At 32.6% G+C, this 19,598-nt stretch overlaps 1 protein-coding gene across 1 annotated transcript in view; it reads right to left on the bottom strand.

Moving 5' to 3' along the window:
- LOC126979911 (protein Wnt-10a) overlaps window positions 1-19,598 on the bottom strand; it is a 56,289-nt gene that overhangs the window by 34,022 nt on the left and 2,669 nt on the right. Inside the window, exon 2 of the mRNA XM_050829503.1 lies at window positions 8,950-9,194. Coding sequence (XP_050685460.1) covers window positions 8,950-9,194 — 245 coding nt within the window. The remainder of the gene's footprint in view (window positions 1-8,949; window positions 9,195-19,598) is intronic.

Here is a 19,598-nt window from a genome sequence, read left to right as displayed (position 1 = left end):
CGCAGTCAAAGCGTGTGGGAGTCAACCACTTAGACCGTCTTCTACGTAGCTAGAAGTTGGCCAAGTTTGGTAATATCCACGAAAGAACTCTCAGCTTTTTTACATAGCCTGACTTATTTTTAAGAACTAGGGTATGTATAGTATATGGCGAACAGTCGCAAACAAGACGAGAAAGGCAAAAAGCTTACGAAATGCTAAAACTTGAAAATGGTCGAACAACTTTTGTGAGACCAGTAAATGTAAACATGTGAAAATGCGTCAAGTAATTTACATGTAGAAAGTCAGCTGCGCCTAAATTATTCGATACGATTACAATAAACTCGAGAACATTCTGTTTTTCAGCACTCTGTGACCTGAATTTGAATGCAGCTCCCGATTCCCCGAACCACGGATTAAATTGGTTACTACTCATTCCATATTTAGCAAGACGAGCGGCGCCGAGGGCGCAAAAACCTCCAAGCCTAAGTAAATACAAATTTCAATTATCATATTGAACGTTTAACTGATTTTTAAAGATGGACGTTTATTTAATATAATGCGCATAATGCAATGTTTTCCTGATCGACGTCTGCGGTGGTCAGTTTTTTCGGTATCGTGTTACATAGTTTTTGATGCGACAACTCGCATGCGCTTCGGTGTGATTTACGATTCTCCTGGTTTCATTTTTAGGTTTTTCATCGTACACACGATTTATATCGTGAATTATATCGATGAAGTGAATTAAGTAAAGCTTTTGCCAATTACGTAGATTTACATATTTTCAAAGATTAAATGTGCCATTTCTACGAATTTATGTGCCAATTATTAAACTATTGTTACACGCTCTGCAGTGCAGTTCTCGTAATTTCAAAATCGTTGAAGTTTGCAAAGTTTTTTTCAAAGCACTTTACAAGCACAGGTCCGGCCACGTCATATGGAGTATTGCTGTCATCTCTGGTATCTCTTCGGTTTAATTTTATTTAAATTGGTCATGGGATACTCATCCCAACTTACCTGTCCGGAAGTTGTGGTAAAGTATACGGGTATGCGACCCTGGCCCCCCTAGCTATTACTGTCCTATCCCTCGTCCTCCTGGGCGGTAATATCCTACATTTCCTATTTCCCACTTTAACTTACCAATCTTCCATTTCACACCACATATTCCTTTCCCTATTCCTACCCTCTCCGCCAAGCCAACGTCTGCCGCGCGGATGGATGCATGGCTAGGGGCAAGCCTAGTCGATATCGTGCCACACTGCCCTGGGACCGGGCGACCCAGAATCAGGCCAGCCTTACCCTGGCATACGGGGCTCTGCTGGGGTGGAGAAACCTTTCCCTTGCTAGTCTTGGGAACGTAATGGAGATTAATAAAAATAAGTTAATTCACCAAAATTGCGGTGATGTGGTTCGTTTCTCGTGGGGGTGAAAAGCGGCCCATGGAGAGCCGCTTTGCTACATTGAATGTAAGGGGAGGAGTGGATGATAAGGTAGATGAAGTATGTCAGATGATGGATGAACGATCCACAGATATAATGATTTCTAAAACGATGAAAATGTAAATCTAGATTTAAAAGAGTGGCAATGAGTTTCTTGCTACTTTTTCTCATTAGCTCAACCCTTTACGAAGTAGCAGTAGATTCAATTTCTTTTTGACATTCATAAGTGTCCTTTCCGTGACCTACACGAATAAAGTGATTTTGATTTGATTTGAATATATATATAACTAGCAAAACGCACACACTGCCATAACAAGGTTGGCACCTATTATCAGGGTGTTAGGTCATCGATACGTTAATATATTTAATGGTTAAATCTAGCCAACTTACCTGAATGGGCGTTATAGCCGAGTCTGATAGCTCAGTCTCATACAACACCTAAAAAATAAGATCTCAAAATGCCTAAAGAGGAACTTCAAATTACGTACTGAAATATAAATATTTGCTTTTATTAGGTTGCCTTTTGTACATTTGTGAAGTTGGTATGTTGTAATGTCGGAATTTATATATTAAGCTATTGTTCCTTGAAGACTTATAAAGATAACAACAGCTTTCGATAAGTAAGTTCCTATAAAATATTATACAGTTTCATTAATTTTATGTTGTGTATCAACCTGTATGTTTGAGTTGAATTTCATAACGAACTAAATCACAATATTTGGCTGGCTTATAATTAAGCAGAGCTAAATTGGTAAGCTGTAGAGTTTTTGGCAATTAGGGCCGTTCGAAGCGTGTTTAGATCAAGCGTTGCGAATCGCTAATTACCAAAACCGAACAATGAGGTCACCGCAGATTCAGTATTCGGGATTCATGTTCACATGAAGGTTGAACCGAATTCTCCAATCGTAATTGGTTTCACTGATTTGGTTCATTTCGTTTTAATCGAAGCCAATTTCAAAGTCAAATAATATTTATGTAAATATGTTTATAAAAACACTTCAATAGATTTTTTTATTATTACAACCAATCCTTAAAGTTTGTGTTAAAAAGATTACACAACAGCCTCGACGATTACTCATTGCTCTTTTAAAATAATAATAAAACTTACTTTATTTTAATTTCCTTACACTCACTGCAAATAACTTAAATTACAAAATTTACAATATTTATACATTATACTAGATGAATATCCACATGATTTTATTATAAATAAATATTTTTTATTGTAATAAAATTCAAAAACGGTTTTGCAGTGGTATCAAAAGGGTTGGACCTCTGACCCCGAAACTAGTTAAAACTGTATCTTTGCGGTCAGTGATTCCTCGACAAATGAAAATGAAACATAATTACAATACTGAAAAGTTTAATATTATGTGTGTGTGTGTGTGTTTAATTCTTAGTAAGCAAGTTACAGTAGACTTTCCGTTTCTAAATAAGATAATAAATGTAATAGGCGGTAGGTTTCATTTTTAGCTCAAAATTGCTTAGTGTGATGATAAAATTCTTCTTATAAATCTAATTGTAAAACTTAGAGGAGAGAGCATTATATTGACATTTCGCGAAGGCCTATCAAATCATAAGCAATATAATACAATAAGTATATTAGATCTTGCAATGACTATTACGAAAAAAAGTGCCAGTTTATTCATAAAAAATATGAATTAATTCAATGTGGTGTCCATTGGCCAGAATTTCTTTACAAATTAAGGCCATTTATCAAAGCACGCACTTTCTCCATGGCAAAATTCTTCACTGCTAATCTCATGGATTGCTTTAGGGGTTCAAATTTATCATGACGTTTATAGCAGACTCTTTTAAACTGACCGATAATGATATTTTCTTTAGCTCTGATGAACTCAGACACGAGCGTTTCCAACCTTTATGGGCTGGTGATAAGTTCTGCTTAAAGGAATACTTGATTATGGAACAGGGTCTTATTAAGACGATTAACCACCTTCTCAAGAATCTTATCTTAATACGCCTGTGCTGATGTTTTGACACCTTTTCTACATAAATGTGGCTGTCACTCCTTCATATCTGACTCTCCACCAACCATCACTAAAGTCGGGTAATACCCACGTTGGATTCTGCTGATTAATTGAGTAGCTTCTCTTTAGAACTTTGAGCGTTTTCTCGACCATTCTGTTTATTAAAATATTGCTCAATTGCAGAAGTTATCTCGTCAGTAAAATATTGTTTTCTGTGACCTCCCTTAGGGTTCCGATTGAGAAGTTGTTTTGATTTTACCACACTATTCACTTCTGAATAATTACCAGTGGGCTTCTTATACTCGTACTTAGTACGTATCCGAACGTGAACGGCGAGATATTTCTTTCACGAACAGGGAACAGTTCTTTCTGATCAGTATCCCGGTACAAAAATATTCGATTTATAAAAAGGCATAAAAGGCATTTATTTTCTCAAAATTGATTCCTTTAGAATTCTTTTTGATGTCATTTCTAATATTCTAGATACTACTACCGCTTCGGAAACTAATGGCGCTCTGAGAGAGAAGAAGTGGCGCAAGGAACTCTCCCAGCCTTATTTTTTTTAATGCCTGAACAGTGGCTGGGACTTTATTATATAAGTGTATACATTTTATAAAAGTGTATATATTTCATCTTATGAAGCCTACTAGAATTAGTTACAATCAATTCCTTATTTAAGCGTTATATTAATGAAAATCACTATTAAGAGCAAAAAGTTTATTTTCACACAAAGTGGATAAAGAAATTAGAGAGTTCCTTTTGGCTTCGTACCTAAAAAACTGCAAATGTAAATATCTGTGCGTGTGTTTGTTCAGAAACTCAGCTTTCTTGATCATTACACTACATATATATTAAGAATATTTCACGAGGATTGAAAAAATATTAAATAATATACCTACTCAACATATCGAACGGAATATTGTCCAAAAAGAAAAATACACACTTAATAATAGATACAACAAAAAAATATTTTAGCTAATTAATACATATTTACTTAATTTATAAATGTATAAATATTGAATAAAATTATGTTTTATCAAGTTGTACAATAAAATATGTTATGTACAAACTTCGGCAGTATTTTTTATGCACATATAGAGTGCTATGGACCTATATATACATATATCACCTTGCTCCTTTAGGGATAATGAGAGTAAGAAAATTAAAGAATATGCTTATTCATTATTCGGTACTTAATTATGTCCAGCACCTCCATAATCCAGGGAACAATGGAACTGTCACAAAAACCCATGTCACGTTCAAAACAGAACATGTTTCGGACAAAATCATATTTTTACGACTTTTGTGTGGTTTCTCACAGCGATGCGTGATTCGGTAACGCGTCCACGATGCTATCAAGATAATTAGAAGCTCGGAAACATTGAGACATTTCAACACGTTTGTCTTTTCAACGAAAGATCATATCAAGCCAATAATTACCACGTAACAGTGTTAAGAGTGAGACGTGCTTGTCTGTAGAAGGTTCAGTACGATGAATAAATTGTGATTTAAGATTATTTGGAGAGATATTAAGTTTATTGAATAATAACAATATTAGTTCTTCTACTTAATTTTTGATTGATTGTATTTAATAACTTTTTATTGGTGACTCTTTTGATTGTACCATATTGTGTACTCATGGAGAAATGGGTTCCGTTACCAAATTCCGCTTCCCAATTTCAATTTGTTTCATTTCTAATAACTTACTGTGGTCCCAGTATTTTCTCGGTGTATTGAAATATAAAGGAGCAATAAACAAAATTATTTTATTGGCCTTGAAATATGGACTGTACGTTTTGCTCAACGTTTTCGAATCTTCTTATTAATAGAAATTAAATTAACCGCGCAGCGTTAATGACACAATAGGCCTATCCTATTTATATTATTGATCAATATTGTTACCTATCTTTTCAAGACGTGATTTCTATATCTTTCATGCGATGTAAAAAGTGGCACAAATGTTAGCCTCAGATTTAGCACAGTAGAAGAACGCAGTAACTTCAAACTTCACACTAATTTTACAGGGCCTATAGTACCTATGCCGTGACAAAGTCACTTTAACTTCAAAGTCAAAAATAACTTTATTCAACTAAGCGCTTTTGAATCGTCACTATAAATATTTCTCTTAAACTACTGAAGCAACCATATCATCGGAAAAAGTTAAAAGTGAGAAGAACATACAAGAAAATCAACGGCCACTTTTTTCAATCAATAGAGTATCTTACAATGACAGTAATATACATAACTAATTAATTTGTATCATATGAAACAAATCTCAGCTCTGTTACACATGTAAATAGAAGCCTCATTAGCTAAGCACAAAATTTTAAATTGAACCTTTTGAATCTAATCAAAATGTCTGCACTCGACAGCGAAATTCGCAACACAGTTTTCTTCAATAAAGACATCAACGCCAAGTTCCCACGATCGCGCGGCGTCGTTTTTGCAGCATCATAACCTCATATTGTCGCCGACTGTCAGTAGTACCACGTTCTTGATATAAAATGCCAATAAATGTCACTTTTTTATGACACGTTCGGCGGGGATTCATGTCACGTGCGTGTATGTCGCTGTGATTCGTATCGGCACATTTACTCGCCACCCTGGATGCTGGATGCTGGCTTTATCTCTTGTAATGCATGTTGCTATTCAGTTCATTCTGTTCTTGATTCAATGTCATGAGAATTAAGAAGTTTCATTGGATTCGGTGGCTAGACAGATAATTTTGATATTTCATTAGATTAATTCATACGTAAAATGAAATTTCATTTTCACTTTTATCTATTATGAAATTACAATAATTAAAGGTCATTATTTATCAATACCATAGGTCTTTTTACTTCTGAATTCGTTGATATAGTTTTAATTATATGCATGCGATTAGCTTATGAATTTAAGATATATATACCTTAAGTTTATTTACCTGATTTTATTGAATTGTTCTTGTATCGCAATGATTTCTATGACATAGAGGGTTGACTGTTACCTTATTGTAAATGGAGAATTTTAAATGATCGTTTTATAAGTTAATTTTGCAAGTTCCAAATTTATAATGTGTAGGTTCAAATAGTAAGGCAATGGTGATACGATCAGATAGGTTGAACAATTATTACACGACCAGATAAACGCTCCATTAGTTTTTGTGACTACTTCTCCTCAGCATTAACAACAAGTGTCAGAATCCGGAGAAGTCAAATAATAGGGTCTCTGTAACGAAGGGCGCGGGGTGGGAAGGGAATATAAAGTATGTCATTTCAAATTTCGCAAACTTTGCATTACTTTTGGTCGCCGCTAAAGATCAATTCCAGAAAGTTTAATAAATGTACATAATATCTTCAATATATAGAGGGTAAACAAACCAATGGCGCTTGAGTTAATGCTCACCGCCCATAACGTGCGCCTCATGTCACAAATCTTCAATCTCGATCATTAGATATCAACGCTCGCAGCTAAACCATTTCCAACAATCGCATCATTAAGTCCACAAAGGTCATGAAATGTAGACATTGTCCTTTCACATATTGTAGTCACGTCCAACAGGCGTGCTAACAACGCATGCAAGATCCCAGGGAAGCGGAACAAATCCCGTGCTATATCCAAAATAGTTCCAAGGCTCGCCTTTCATAGTCGTTGATCTCGATAAAAAAATCCAACGGTCCGAATTCATTATCTTTCTTCGATCATTGATCGCTATTATCTTATTTAAAAGCATCTCTCAGATTTTGTTCTCGTTGTTCTTTTTTCTTTCGTTCATCCGTCAACGTTTCAATTCAGGCCCAACAATGGGCGAGTTAGAAAGATGTTTAAATATTTCGTTACGCTATTTTTTCACTATTTTTCAATTTAAACAGAATCGTGTTGTTGAAGGGCCGGAAGGTGTCGTTACGGTGTGTTATTATAACTAATAGGGATCTGTGTTTGGCGCACAATAGACAGATTTACGTATTTAAGGCTTATCGAAGAAACTGTTTAGCGTAAGTGTATTATAGGCTGAACATTACTTGGTATAAATATAATATCAGGCACTATGTTTCATGGTTTTATGTAAAAATAAAAACGCATTAACTTTTACACTTCCACATAGCCAAAAATTTTGCATTAGGTACATAAAAATATGAAAAAAACCCAAAATAAAATAGATCGAATTAATATTATTTTCGTACAGTATTTCATTTTAGGAATAATACATTTGATTCTTTATATTTTATCATCAGGTTTCACAGTCAATTTATTTTAATTTATCCACAATATAGATATAATATTACTTTACAATAGGTTGTAATATATAAAAGATAATATATTCATTGTTTTAATCAATGTTCAGTACCTACTGGGTATAATGCATAAAAATATAACCACACAATATTATCGAAATTCATATGAAAATATTAAGTAAGCGCATAGTATATAACAAATACACAAATAAATAATAAAGTTGAACCATCTGATGTTACATCGAGGCCATTAGCAGTTTCAAAAGAAAAAATAATTAAAACTTCAGGTGATTTCAGTACGGTTAAGATAATTGAGGTGCAGATCTCGGCCGGACCCACACGAAGCATGAAATCGCGGCTCCGGGGGCCCAACCACCTGGCCATAAGAACCGACTTATTATTTGTTGTCTCCGATCTTCCATGCTCGTAAATTTCCACGTCAACGTGTGTGTTGAGAGTGTGGAAACACAATGGCGTTCACACCCGGAGATACAGACATAAACACATCAGTAAATACTCCGGGATAATGCAGCTACATTCCCCGCTCTACATTAATATGCGTAAATAATTTTTCGTCGTAATAAATTCGATGTAATGGCCAAATTGATTCGAGAGTTTAGTCGAGTTTGTAATTTTTATTAAACTTAGAACCGGTTTTGTAATGCTGTGTTGATTGGTGCCACCTACGTGGACGGTACAGTGTAATGGCTTGTCAACTGTTCGAGAGGTTTTCAGGATAAATTCTCGAGTTTATTAGCTGCGTTTTGTACATAATTTTGCTAATGATTTTGTTTGTGCTTATATTGTAAGCTTAATAGGGTTAATTATCGTATTATTATCGGCTTCGGTTTTATTAGCTATACAGATAATAAACTTGACTAAATATATTGATAATTTTCTTTATATTGTGTTATTATTGGTTATTGTTTATATTGTTCACTGTTCTTTATGATTATATGGCAAACAATATTTTATAAACAACCACCATTGCAGCTGATAACCAGAGCATTGCTGGTCTTAAGATACGTCTTAAGATGAGTACGTAATTGATAGGATCTATTAATAACATTAAGCAAGATTTCGGGTTCCCTGATGAGCCAGTTCTTGACTACAACTAATAAATTTCTCTCACATCTCACTGCTTAACATTAGAGAATGTAGCAGAAAAACGGCAGTTATATGCAGATTTAAGAGACCTCATAAATTACACATAATGGTTTTTCTAAATTAGCAGGCAACGGGCTCACTTAATGTATTGGCAACACCAGGGGTGAAGAGATGTATTGCCTATTTCAATTAAAAAAATATTTCAAAATTATCATAAATTCTCACCTCTTCTCATTACAGCGCTAGCATGAGGGTTCGTGCTTTTTGTTAACAGGCTTGAACAGTTCCAGCGGTGCCATCTAAACTGGTGCTGACATTCTTTGACCGCCAACTGAAGACCCTCGAAGGCCACCGATGCTGTATCGGCTGCCTCGTGGCAGATGGATCGCTGTTCTCTGGTCAGTCCTCGCACGAAGCGACACGCGAGAGCCGTGTTCAACTTTAAGTGCAATTGTAAGTCATCTCTTGAGCTGAAATTAAATATATTGTATATACATACCTATTATAAAATCGTGATCACGCAGTTTCTAGAATTTTTTATAACTTTTGTATGTTTGTTTGCCTGTCTGACTGATCTTAGAATCGGCTATACCGATTTGAATGCTGAATTTACCAGCAACCTCGCCTTTTTAATTTAAAAATAGTCCGGTCAAGTTGGCCCAAATACCCTTGCATAAATTCCAAAGAAACTGAAAATTCTAATCAACGTTAGGGAAACTAATACAATGAAATTATGAAAAGTCCTCATCGAATTTTGCGTGTAAAAAAATATAATCAAGTTCAAAGTTCGCAAAAACGGGTTTTTCAGATTTTTAGCGAAACAATCAGATTTATGATAAAAATTGCTCAGACAAAAATTTTCTACGAAAATTGTCCTTACCTCGTTTTTCTCTTGGATTCATTGGAATCGGTGGGGACTTAACGTTATCTTATTATAGTTTCCCTAACGTTCAAGTAATTTTCAGCTTCTTGGTAATTTATGCAAGGATCCACCCTTGACGTTGACCGGATTAAATTGCGTTAGTTGAAAAGTAAATCGAAATCTAATCTAATCTAACTGGTGTTGCGTATGTTCATGGGCAGTTGCATCACCACTCCTCATTACGTCAGCCTCTTGTTAGATGGCTCCCTCTTATATGAAAAATACCTCAATATGCAGGAACGTATCGTATGGTGGACACCATACGAGGATGATATTATAATTTGTGGGCAGTTTTGCGATAGTAGACATATCATATCAACAGGAATTACAATTGGTAAGCTAGGGTTAAGGGCTTCTTCATAGATTTTGGTATTCAATTTTATAATAAAAATACCACTATGCTTGGACTCCCTGAGCACAAATTAGGCAAAGAAGAATTACTATAATATAATAATAATAATAATAACAATAACAATAATAATAATAATAATAATAATAATAATAATAATAATAATAATAATAATAATAATAATAATAATAATAATAATAATAATAATAATAATAATAATAATAATAATAATAATAATAATAATAATAATAATAATAATAATAATAATAATAATAATAATAATAATAATAATAATAATAATAATAATAATAATAATAATAATAATAATAATAATAATAATAATAATAATAATAATAATAATAATAATAATAATAATAATAATAATAATAATAATAATAATAATAATAATAATAATAATAATAATAATAATAATAATAATAATAATAATAATAATAATAATAATAATAATAATAATAATAATAATAATAATAATAATAATAATAATAATAATAATAATAATAATAATAATAATAATAATAATAATAATAATAATAATAATAATAATAATAATAATAATAATAATAATAATAATAATAATAATAATAATAATAATAATAATAATAATAATAATAATAATAATAATAATAATAATAATAATAATAATAATAATAATAATAATAATAATAATAATAATAATAATAATAATAATAATAATAATAATAATAATAATAATAATAATAATAATAATAATAATAATAATAATAATAATAATAATAATAATAATAATAATAATAATAATAATAATAATAATAATAATAATAATAATAATAATAATAATAATAATAATAATAATAATAATAATAATAATAATAATAATAATAATAATAATAATAATAATAATAATAATAATAATAATAATAATAATAATAATAATAATAATAATAATAATAATAATAATAATAATAATAATAATAATAATAATAATAATAATAATAATAATAATAATAATAATAATAATAATAATAATAATAATAATAATAATAATAATAATAATAATAATAATAATAATAATAATAATAATAATAATAATAATAATAATAATAATAATAATAATAATAATAATAATAATAATAATAATAATAATAATAATAATAATAATAATAATAATAATAATAATAATAATAATATTGACACAATTTATTGAATTAGGCGTTACTTTGCGGAAATCCATAATTATAAAAATGATTTAAGTTTTCTTTAGTGTTAATTCCGCCAATATTTGTTTTTTAAAACAATTCGACACGTGTTTCGCCTCTACACGAGGCATCCTCACAATGATATATTTAATACAATATACTTACTTAAACATACATACATTCATATAAACATACATAAATACATTTAAACATCCATGACTCGGAAACAAACATCTATATTCATCATATAAATGCTTGCACCTACTGGGATTCGAACCCGGGACCTCTAGCTTAGTAGGTAGGATCGCTAACCACTCGGCTATACAGGTTGTATATAATATATAATATCTGCTATATTATACAGAAGATAATAATGCTTAGTACTTGATTGGTGCTACGCGTGTTATGTAAGCTATGCAATTTCGTTATTATATGATTTAAAACATGGACTGGCAATTTCTTATTAGTTCGTCTCACAGAACACAGTCTTCTGTGGTTCTTCTCCTCGTGTCAAAGCCCCTTTACGAACTGATGTATGCTTCATATCGTTTAGCAAGTGTTCTTACAATATTGTCACTCAAATTGGTAAATACATAAATTTGTCCTATATATTATTCATCAAATCAAATCAAATCAAATCAAAATCAGTTTATTCAAGTAGGTCACGAAAATGACACTTATGAATGTCGAAAAAAAATATTTTTCTTATTGAATCTACCGCTGCTTCGTAAAGGGTTGAGCTAATGAGAAGAAGTAGCAAGAAACTCATCGCCACTCTTTTATATCAAGATTTACAGATCATTTCAATTACAATATAATATGTAAAATGTAAAATGATGCAACAAACACACTCAAACGTCAAATAGTCAATGTCTTACACGAGTAAGTCAAAAAAATAAATGTTAATACAAAAGTTATTGAGTACAGTAGCTGCATCATCCACATACACTATAAATCAATAAAGGTATTCTGTGAGCATTTTATAAGCGATTATAAATAAATAAACATGTATATATCCATACATATAGATATATATGTATCATAGCAATCACTAAACGATGATTGATGTATCCTATGCCATCTATCAGCTAGAAAAGATTTCTTCAAAAGCCGGAATACACCGGAATAGAATCATGCCATCTCGCTGAGGAATACATTATATTTGTTCCCTATTTTCCAACCTTCTAAAACTTTGGGAGTTTTGATGACAAAATGCAGTAAAAGCTATTCAGTCATTTGTTTATGTTCAAAGACATAAATTTCGTTAATTAACAACAGTCTAAAGTAACATTGAATGCGACACTACCGAACATCGTTAATTGGTAGCTGATTAAAAATTAAATTCAATATAATTAATTCTAAAACGATCGTATCGCACAAATCCTGGATTGTTTATTAATGAAACAATTTGTATGAACTCCCGGGTTCCGACAAATATTCGTAAAGTATTTGTTGGAATAAGATTGTAGAGATTTTAATTAATAATATTGTTGAGCTTCGAACTCGGCCCGTGGAATTCCGTGCTATGGATGCTTTTCAAATATTTTCGTTTGATTAAAACAGGTCTTGCCATATTCGATGTTAGGCGACCACCCGACTGTTAAATTATGATGTTCAATTTTATAATGTTACACCAGGGAGTTTGAAAGTAGGACTGACTGATTTCGTGATGATAAACGAAGATGCCACAATTTTGAGCGGGATTTTATGAAAATGAAATATTTACATTTGTGTAAATTGTTTTTTTTTTTTGAAAATAACGGTCCAGACGAGCAGGACATTTAGCTGATAGTCGCCCGTCGTTATTACAACGTTAGCAAATACTTAATTCATACAAAAATTGAACGCAGAAGGCTTTTTGAAGTCTCATTGACAATTTAAACAACATCAGAGTATGTTAGATAAAAACTAACTAATAATAATAATATAATAATAAACGCAAATATGTGTTTGTTTGTTTGTTTGCGCTTACACGTTCAAACTACTCGAATGTTGCAAAGACATTATCACATTTTATCAAAAATAACACGACTTTTTCCAAGTGACAACGAAATTAGTATACAATACGATCGTCTGACATATTTACTCGAATGCCCCATAATAAGAGGTTGGCAATTTAAATAAACATTTCTTAATAATTATGAATATAACGCCATCTAGCGTTCCAAATACATTAAACAAAGAGTTTTTTTTTATGACAATAAGGGATGAGACGAGCAGGACCTTCAGCAGATGGTAATTGATACGTCCTGCCCATTACGATGCAGTACTAGATTCTTGAAATACTCAAATATTCTGAGCGGCACTACAATTGCGCTCGTCACTTTCAGACGTAAGATGTTAAGTCTCATTTGCCCAGTAATTTCACTAGCTACGGCGCCATACCGAAATAATAATGTTTACACATTATACTTCTTCACGGCAGAAAAAGGTGCCGTTTTGGTACCCATAATCTAGCTGGCATCCTGTGCAAAGGAGCCATTTTATATAAAAATTCCGTGTCTCGTTATTTGTCCGCGATGAACACCTAACCTAAACTACTGAAACGATTTTATTCCAATTCTGCACACTATTCACAGTTAGATCCAACATGAGAGATATGATAGTTTTATTTCTGTAAAGAATGATTCTATGAGACATATTTTTGAATAATATCTAGCTCAAGATGAGGCCAAACCTAGTCATATTATTATGATAGTGATAATTCACGTACATCTGACGGCTTAAACGTGATTCCACACTTCATAGATCCGACGTGGTAACAGAGTTTATATTTATTATATTCGTCATTCAGAGTTCCCTAGTAAGAACGACACTTTTACGTATTTTAATAGCTACAAGAGTTCACCTGGCAAACGTTGTTTTGCCATATAAATTAAGTACCCCGCGCCCGCTCTTTGTTTGAATTGTCATATCTAATGAAATCTTAAAACTTTGTAATTTTTTTTAAAGTGATAACACTTCTCTCGCTTCAGGGATTAATTACACAAATTAAATTCTAAAACAAAATTTATGAACGATGCAGGACTCGAATGCGCTACCCTTAACGTTCCGTGCAAGCGCTCTCCCACTTTAAAAAAATAACAAATTGTTGAGGTTTGAAATAGCGACATGATTTTAAGTCAATTTCCTAATATGAAAATATTTGGGTTGAGTAGGTAATCAACTGTAAAGTAGATCCTGTAGATGAAGCCATAACCTGAGAGTTGAACAAAGCATATAAGATTTATCACTCGAACGGTTGTCTCAATGGAAGACCGCGCGCACGGAACGCGAGAGGTCGCGGGTTCGAGTCCCAATGCGTTAATAAATTTTGTTTTCAAATTTAATTTGTGTAATGTAATGAAATGTCATTGACTGAATTATTAGTATTACGAATAAAAAGGTATGTTTAAATAAACAATGTTGGTTCCGGATAAGTAATCTCTAACATATCATATATGAACACGTCCTCCAAAACATTTTAAACGCTACATCTTGTGTCATAAGTATAGACTCAGATAGAGAAATGATCGCCCACTTCCTTTAGGGGCCAGAAAAACCACTTCAAAAGGCACCTTAAAATATCTTATTTGCAGCAAATCGATATAGATCCTTTTAGTTATTTAATGTGCTACTTTGGTAATTGTACACTCGAGTCAAATTGACTTAGTGGAAGTACTTGTGTAATTAAAACTGTTTACATTTCTAATTGTGATGTTTTAATGAAGAACATACACAGATAAGGGTATAAGTTACAATTCTTACTATATCTCCATTGCGAGTTCCGTAGCTCATTGAGAATACAATCTCCCAGTGTATTTTATAGCAACTGGCAATACCTTAGAAATTGCCTTCTCAAATTGCCAAATTCACTTCTAAATTTGGAAAAAAATATCTGTTGAGTAAGAAGTGGATTCTCATGCAAATGTCCTTTTCAAATCCCTACTTATATTATAAATGTGAATGTAAGTTTGTTTGTTACGCTTTTACGCCAGAGCAACTGAACCGATTTTGATGAAATTTAATACAGCGAGAGACTAAAGCTTGGGAAAGGACATAGGCTACATTTTATCCCGGAAAAAACCATGCTTCCCGCGGGATTTATGAAAAATTGAAATTCACGTCAATGAGCTGTAACTACCAATAGTAGAATTAGTTTGCCACAGCAATCTTCCTCGAAATGAGATTCATATAATATTTTGGGTATGGGAGCTGGAAATGGGAACCGGAGATAATCTTCAATTCGAAACTTGTCTATTATTTTTAAAAACATTTTATCTACGTGGACGAAGTCGCGGGCATCAGCTAGTACTTCTATAAATTAATATTTACATGGTGTTATTGGAGTTGTTGTTTATAATAGCAATAGTAATATAATGTGTTTAAATTTCAGATGTCTCGATAATGGGGTTAAAGTGATACAGACAGACAAGCGTACGTCACAATGTTTCAAGCGGGTCGAATCCAATACCTATTGCAGAATAAGTAGAAACTATTACCATTGGTCAAAATGTATTAAAATGTAACAATCATAATTTTATTTGGCTCGTTTGTTCGCATATTAAATTACTTATAAATATAAAACAAGAGGATTAAAGAAAATGATAGTCGTGGCGATTGGAGTGTATTTATTAATAATACCAAAATTATTATTAGTATGAGTTTCAGAACTTCCCGAGTCTCAATGCTTGTTACTTTGTAATAATAAAGAGTAATCACCTACCATCAAGTGTCCCTGTCGTTGAAGACAGACATAAAAATAGAAAAATACCAAATTTCTTAAATATGCGCGCATGAAGCGAATTGGGACGTATTTTGACATTTTAAATAAAGTTTTATTATTTTAATAACACTTTCCTATTTATACAGAACCCAGGAATAACGCAAGACAAGGTATTGTCAATGCAAAACCGATATTTTTTTATATATGTGCACGTTAATGCGTTGGGTCACATTTTGACAGTTTAGATTTTTTCTATTATTTTATGACGTTAATCTTTTTACATCATTTCGATCTGACTGAAAGAAATAAATTAATATAAAGTTCAGTCATTTGAGTACGGAACCCAGGCATAGCACTAGAAAAGGGATTGTCCATTCAAACAGTGCACTAAAAGTATTTGTAACAAAAGTTAAACATCATTTTCCGTCTTTACATAACTGCGAGTTATCTTGTCCCTTCCCACGGCCCAGTCGAGCTCGGGAATGCGGCCGTATCATTAAGGGATGCTCGGAAAACGAATCATATACCGCATTTAAATGTTCTTAATGAAACTTAATCATTACAAACGTTATCATTTTTTGCATTAGGAGCTTCATAACGCGGATTATACGGTGAGCCAGCGATGTTGATACTTTTTTAAATAAAATTATTTTCAAAGGATTAAAACGCGTGGCAGGGTAACACCAGTGGGAGGCTCCTTTGCACAGGATGCCGGCTATATTATGGGTACCACAACGGTGCCTATTTCTGCCGTGAAGCAGTAATGTGTAAGAATTACTGTGTTTCGGTCTGAAGGGCGCCGTAGCTAGTGAAATTACTGGGCAAATGAGACTTAACATCTTATGTCTCAATGTGACGAGCGCAGTTGTAGTGCTGCTCAGAATGTTTGGGGTATTACAAGAATCCTGGGCGGCACTGGATTGTAAGGAGCAGGGCCCATCAATTACCATCAGCTGACCGACCTGCTCGTCTCGTCCCCTATTTTCATTAAAAAAAAAAATACATTAGGTTTTTGGCGTAAAGGTTACATTTTTATTATTTTTAACTTTACTAAACGTTTTGTGACTTTTCCATTGAACCAGTCAGTCCCCATTGAAAAAGTCAGTTACACTCCTTTTATATTCAAAAAAGTATTTTATTTAAATAAATTTATAATACTCGCGTTAATTATTCAAAACCTTTCCTCGTACTTTTTCTCTTGGAGGTATCTAACATATCCGTACTAATATTATAAAGTAGTAGAGTTGTTTGTTTGTTTGAAAGCGCTTATCTCTGGGTCTATCGGTCGGATTTCCATATTTATAGTGTAAATGATAGTCAGATTCCTGACGAATAATTTAGACTACTTAACATTAGAAAATACGTTTAAGCTAGCCTTGAAATTTACCTAAGTCGGAAGTGGAAGCACTCGCGAACTAATCAAAACTAAATATCTGCTTGCGCTACGCTGAGTAAGTGATACGTAAACATAGTATAAAAATATTGATCCTTGACAGATATGAAGTATATATTATTATAATATTATTATAAGATAGTATTAATATCGGCCGCACTGCCCCATAACAATATACCATAGGACATAATACTATGAAAATAACTAAAGTATACTAATCTCGCCGTATCTATGTCAGTTAACCGTCTGATTTTCTTAACCGCATATGCTGTCTGCAGCATATGCGGTTAAGCAACTTAGCCTATTCGCCAATCCTTCATTATGGGGGCCCCACTGCAATTTGGAATCAAGAGTAATGCCAAGAAATATAGCAGATTCCACTGGTTTTACCACCTCTCCATTTAACAAAATATTCGCATCTACATTTTTGACATTTGGCGCGGTGAATTTAATATATTTGGTTTTATGATTATTTAACAATAAGTTATTGGCGCTAAGCCAGTACACGATGTCAGGTAGAGCATTGTTTACTTCGTCATATAAAACTTGGCTTCGTTTCACTTTGAATATAAGTGAAGTGTCATCCGCAAACAATACCACCTTGTATTTTTTTTCTACAAGGTTAGGTAGATCATTTATATAAATTAGGAAGAGGAAGGGTCCAAGAATAGACCCTTGTGGTACCCCCATACCGAGAGGAGTCCCAGGAGATCTCCTGCCATTCACCTCGACCCTCTGAATCCTATTATTTAAATATGAGATCAGAAGATCGAGTGCAGATCCTCTTATACCATAGTGGCATAGCTTCCTGACCAGCGTTGAATGTTGAACACAATCAAAAGCCTTAGATAAATCACAGAAGATACCAAGTGCATTCTGTGATTCCTCCCAGGCCTCAAAAATATTCCTGATGAGTTCAACACCTGCATCCGTAGTCGAGCGTCCCCTAGTAAAGCCAAATTGTTTTATATGAAGTAACTTATAAGTGTTAAAGTGAGTAAGCATTTGGCTTAAAATAATTTTTTCAAAAATTTTAATAAGGGTCGGCAACACCGAAACAGGGCGATAGTTATTCGGGTCAGAAGTGAGTCCCAAATTAAATATTGGTGTAATTTTACTATACTTCAGAAGGTCAGGAAACACGCCATGTTCAATACAGCTATGAAAACTAGTGCTAGATATGGTGCTATGACGTCAATAACAGAACTTATTATTTTTACAGATATGCCCCATATATCAGCAGTTTTTTTCATTTCTAAGGATCTGAAAGTTTTAATTATTTCCGCTGGGCTAACAACACTGAATTTGAAATTTTGTTTACATTCCTTAACATTTTCCAAAAGAAGTGACTCCGCAACACTGGTGGAGGAGACAAGGGTGCTTGAGATGGAAACTGGAATGTCAGAAAAAAATTTCTCAAAAGCAGAAGCTACTTCCTGCAAACTCAAACTCAAATTCAAAAGTAATTTATTCATCTAGATAAAAAATATATTTTATCATTTACCACCACTTCGGAAAAATTTAAAAAATAAAAAATGGCAATATAATGTTTAAATTAATGGTTAAAATGCAATCCTAGATACAATCACAATTATTTGAAATACATTTTATGCATAGTGATGCACCTCAAATGAAATGAAGAAGTGAAATATGTAATGTAATGAAATGTATAATAAAGTAAATCATAATAAAAGCTAAAACGTTATTGAGTACCTAAGCGTTTACTTGTGTTTATGTACTTACAGTGTGTGTGAGAGTATCAACACACACACACACACACACACACTGTAAGTACATAAAGATTTTTTCACATCATTTGAAGTTTTTAATGAAAATATAGCTTTAAAAACAAAAAAACATATGTCTATTTCTGACGCATAGGCGACAATAGGAATAAGCACAGTTGGTCATTGAAGTGCAGAAGAAAATGTGTAAGAGATGTCCTACTACATTAAGATTCCTACTCGTGCTCATGGATTTAGTGATAGCCCGCCACAGCGTCAAGGAATCTGATGATCCAATTGCAAATAGCATGTGATTTGAGATATCATTTTTGTACATACATACCAAATCATATCACATATCTTACTCCATTATCTATTAGAAAGATAATTGAAAAAATCTATTTGTATTTTGTGCAAACGATTTCACTTAAATTTTTGATCGATAATTGTTAGTTTTACAAGTCCTAAACAGTCAACTATGCTTGACATTAGCTCTAGCATTTTGAATATAAAACCACCAAATCGAAATTGCTCACGTATTATCGGGCTTACAGATCATCTATACGCTACATTCTTAGTCTATCG

This window comes from Leptidea sinapis, chromosome 4, assembly GCF_905404315.1.
Source record: "Leptidea sinapis chromosome 4, ilLepSina1.1, whole genome shotgun sequence".
NCBI lineage: Eukaryota > Metazoa > Arthropoda > Insecta > Lepidoptera > Pieridae > Leptidea > Leptidea sinapis.
Note: the sequence above shows the minus strand (reverse complement) of the source record. Positions and strands in the feature narration are given on the sequence as shown.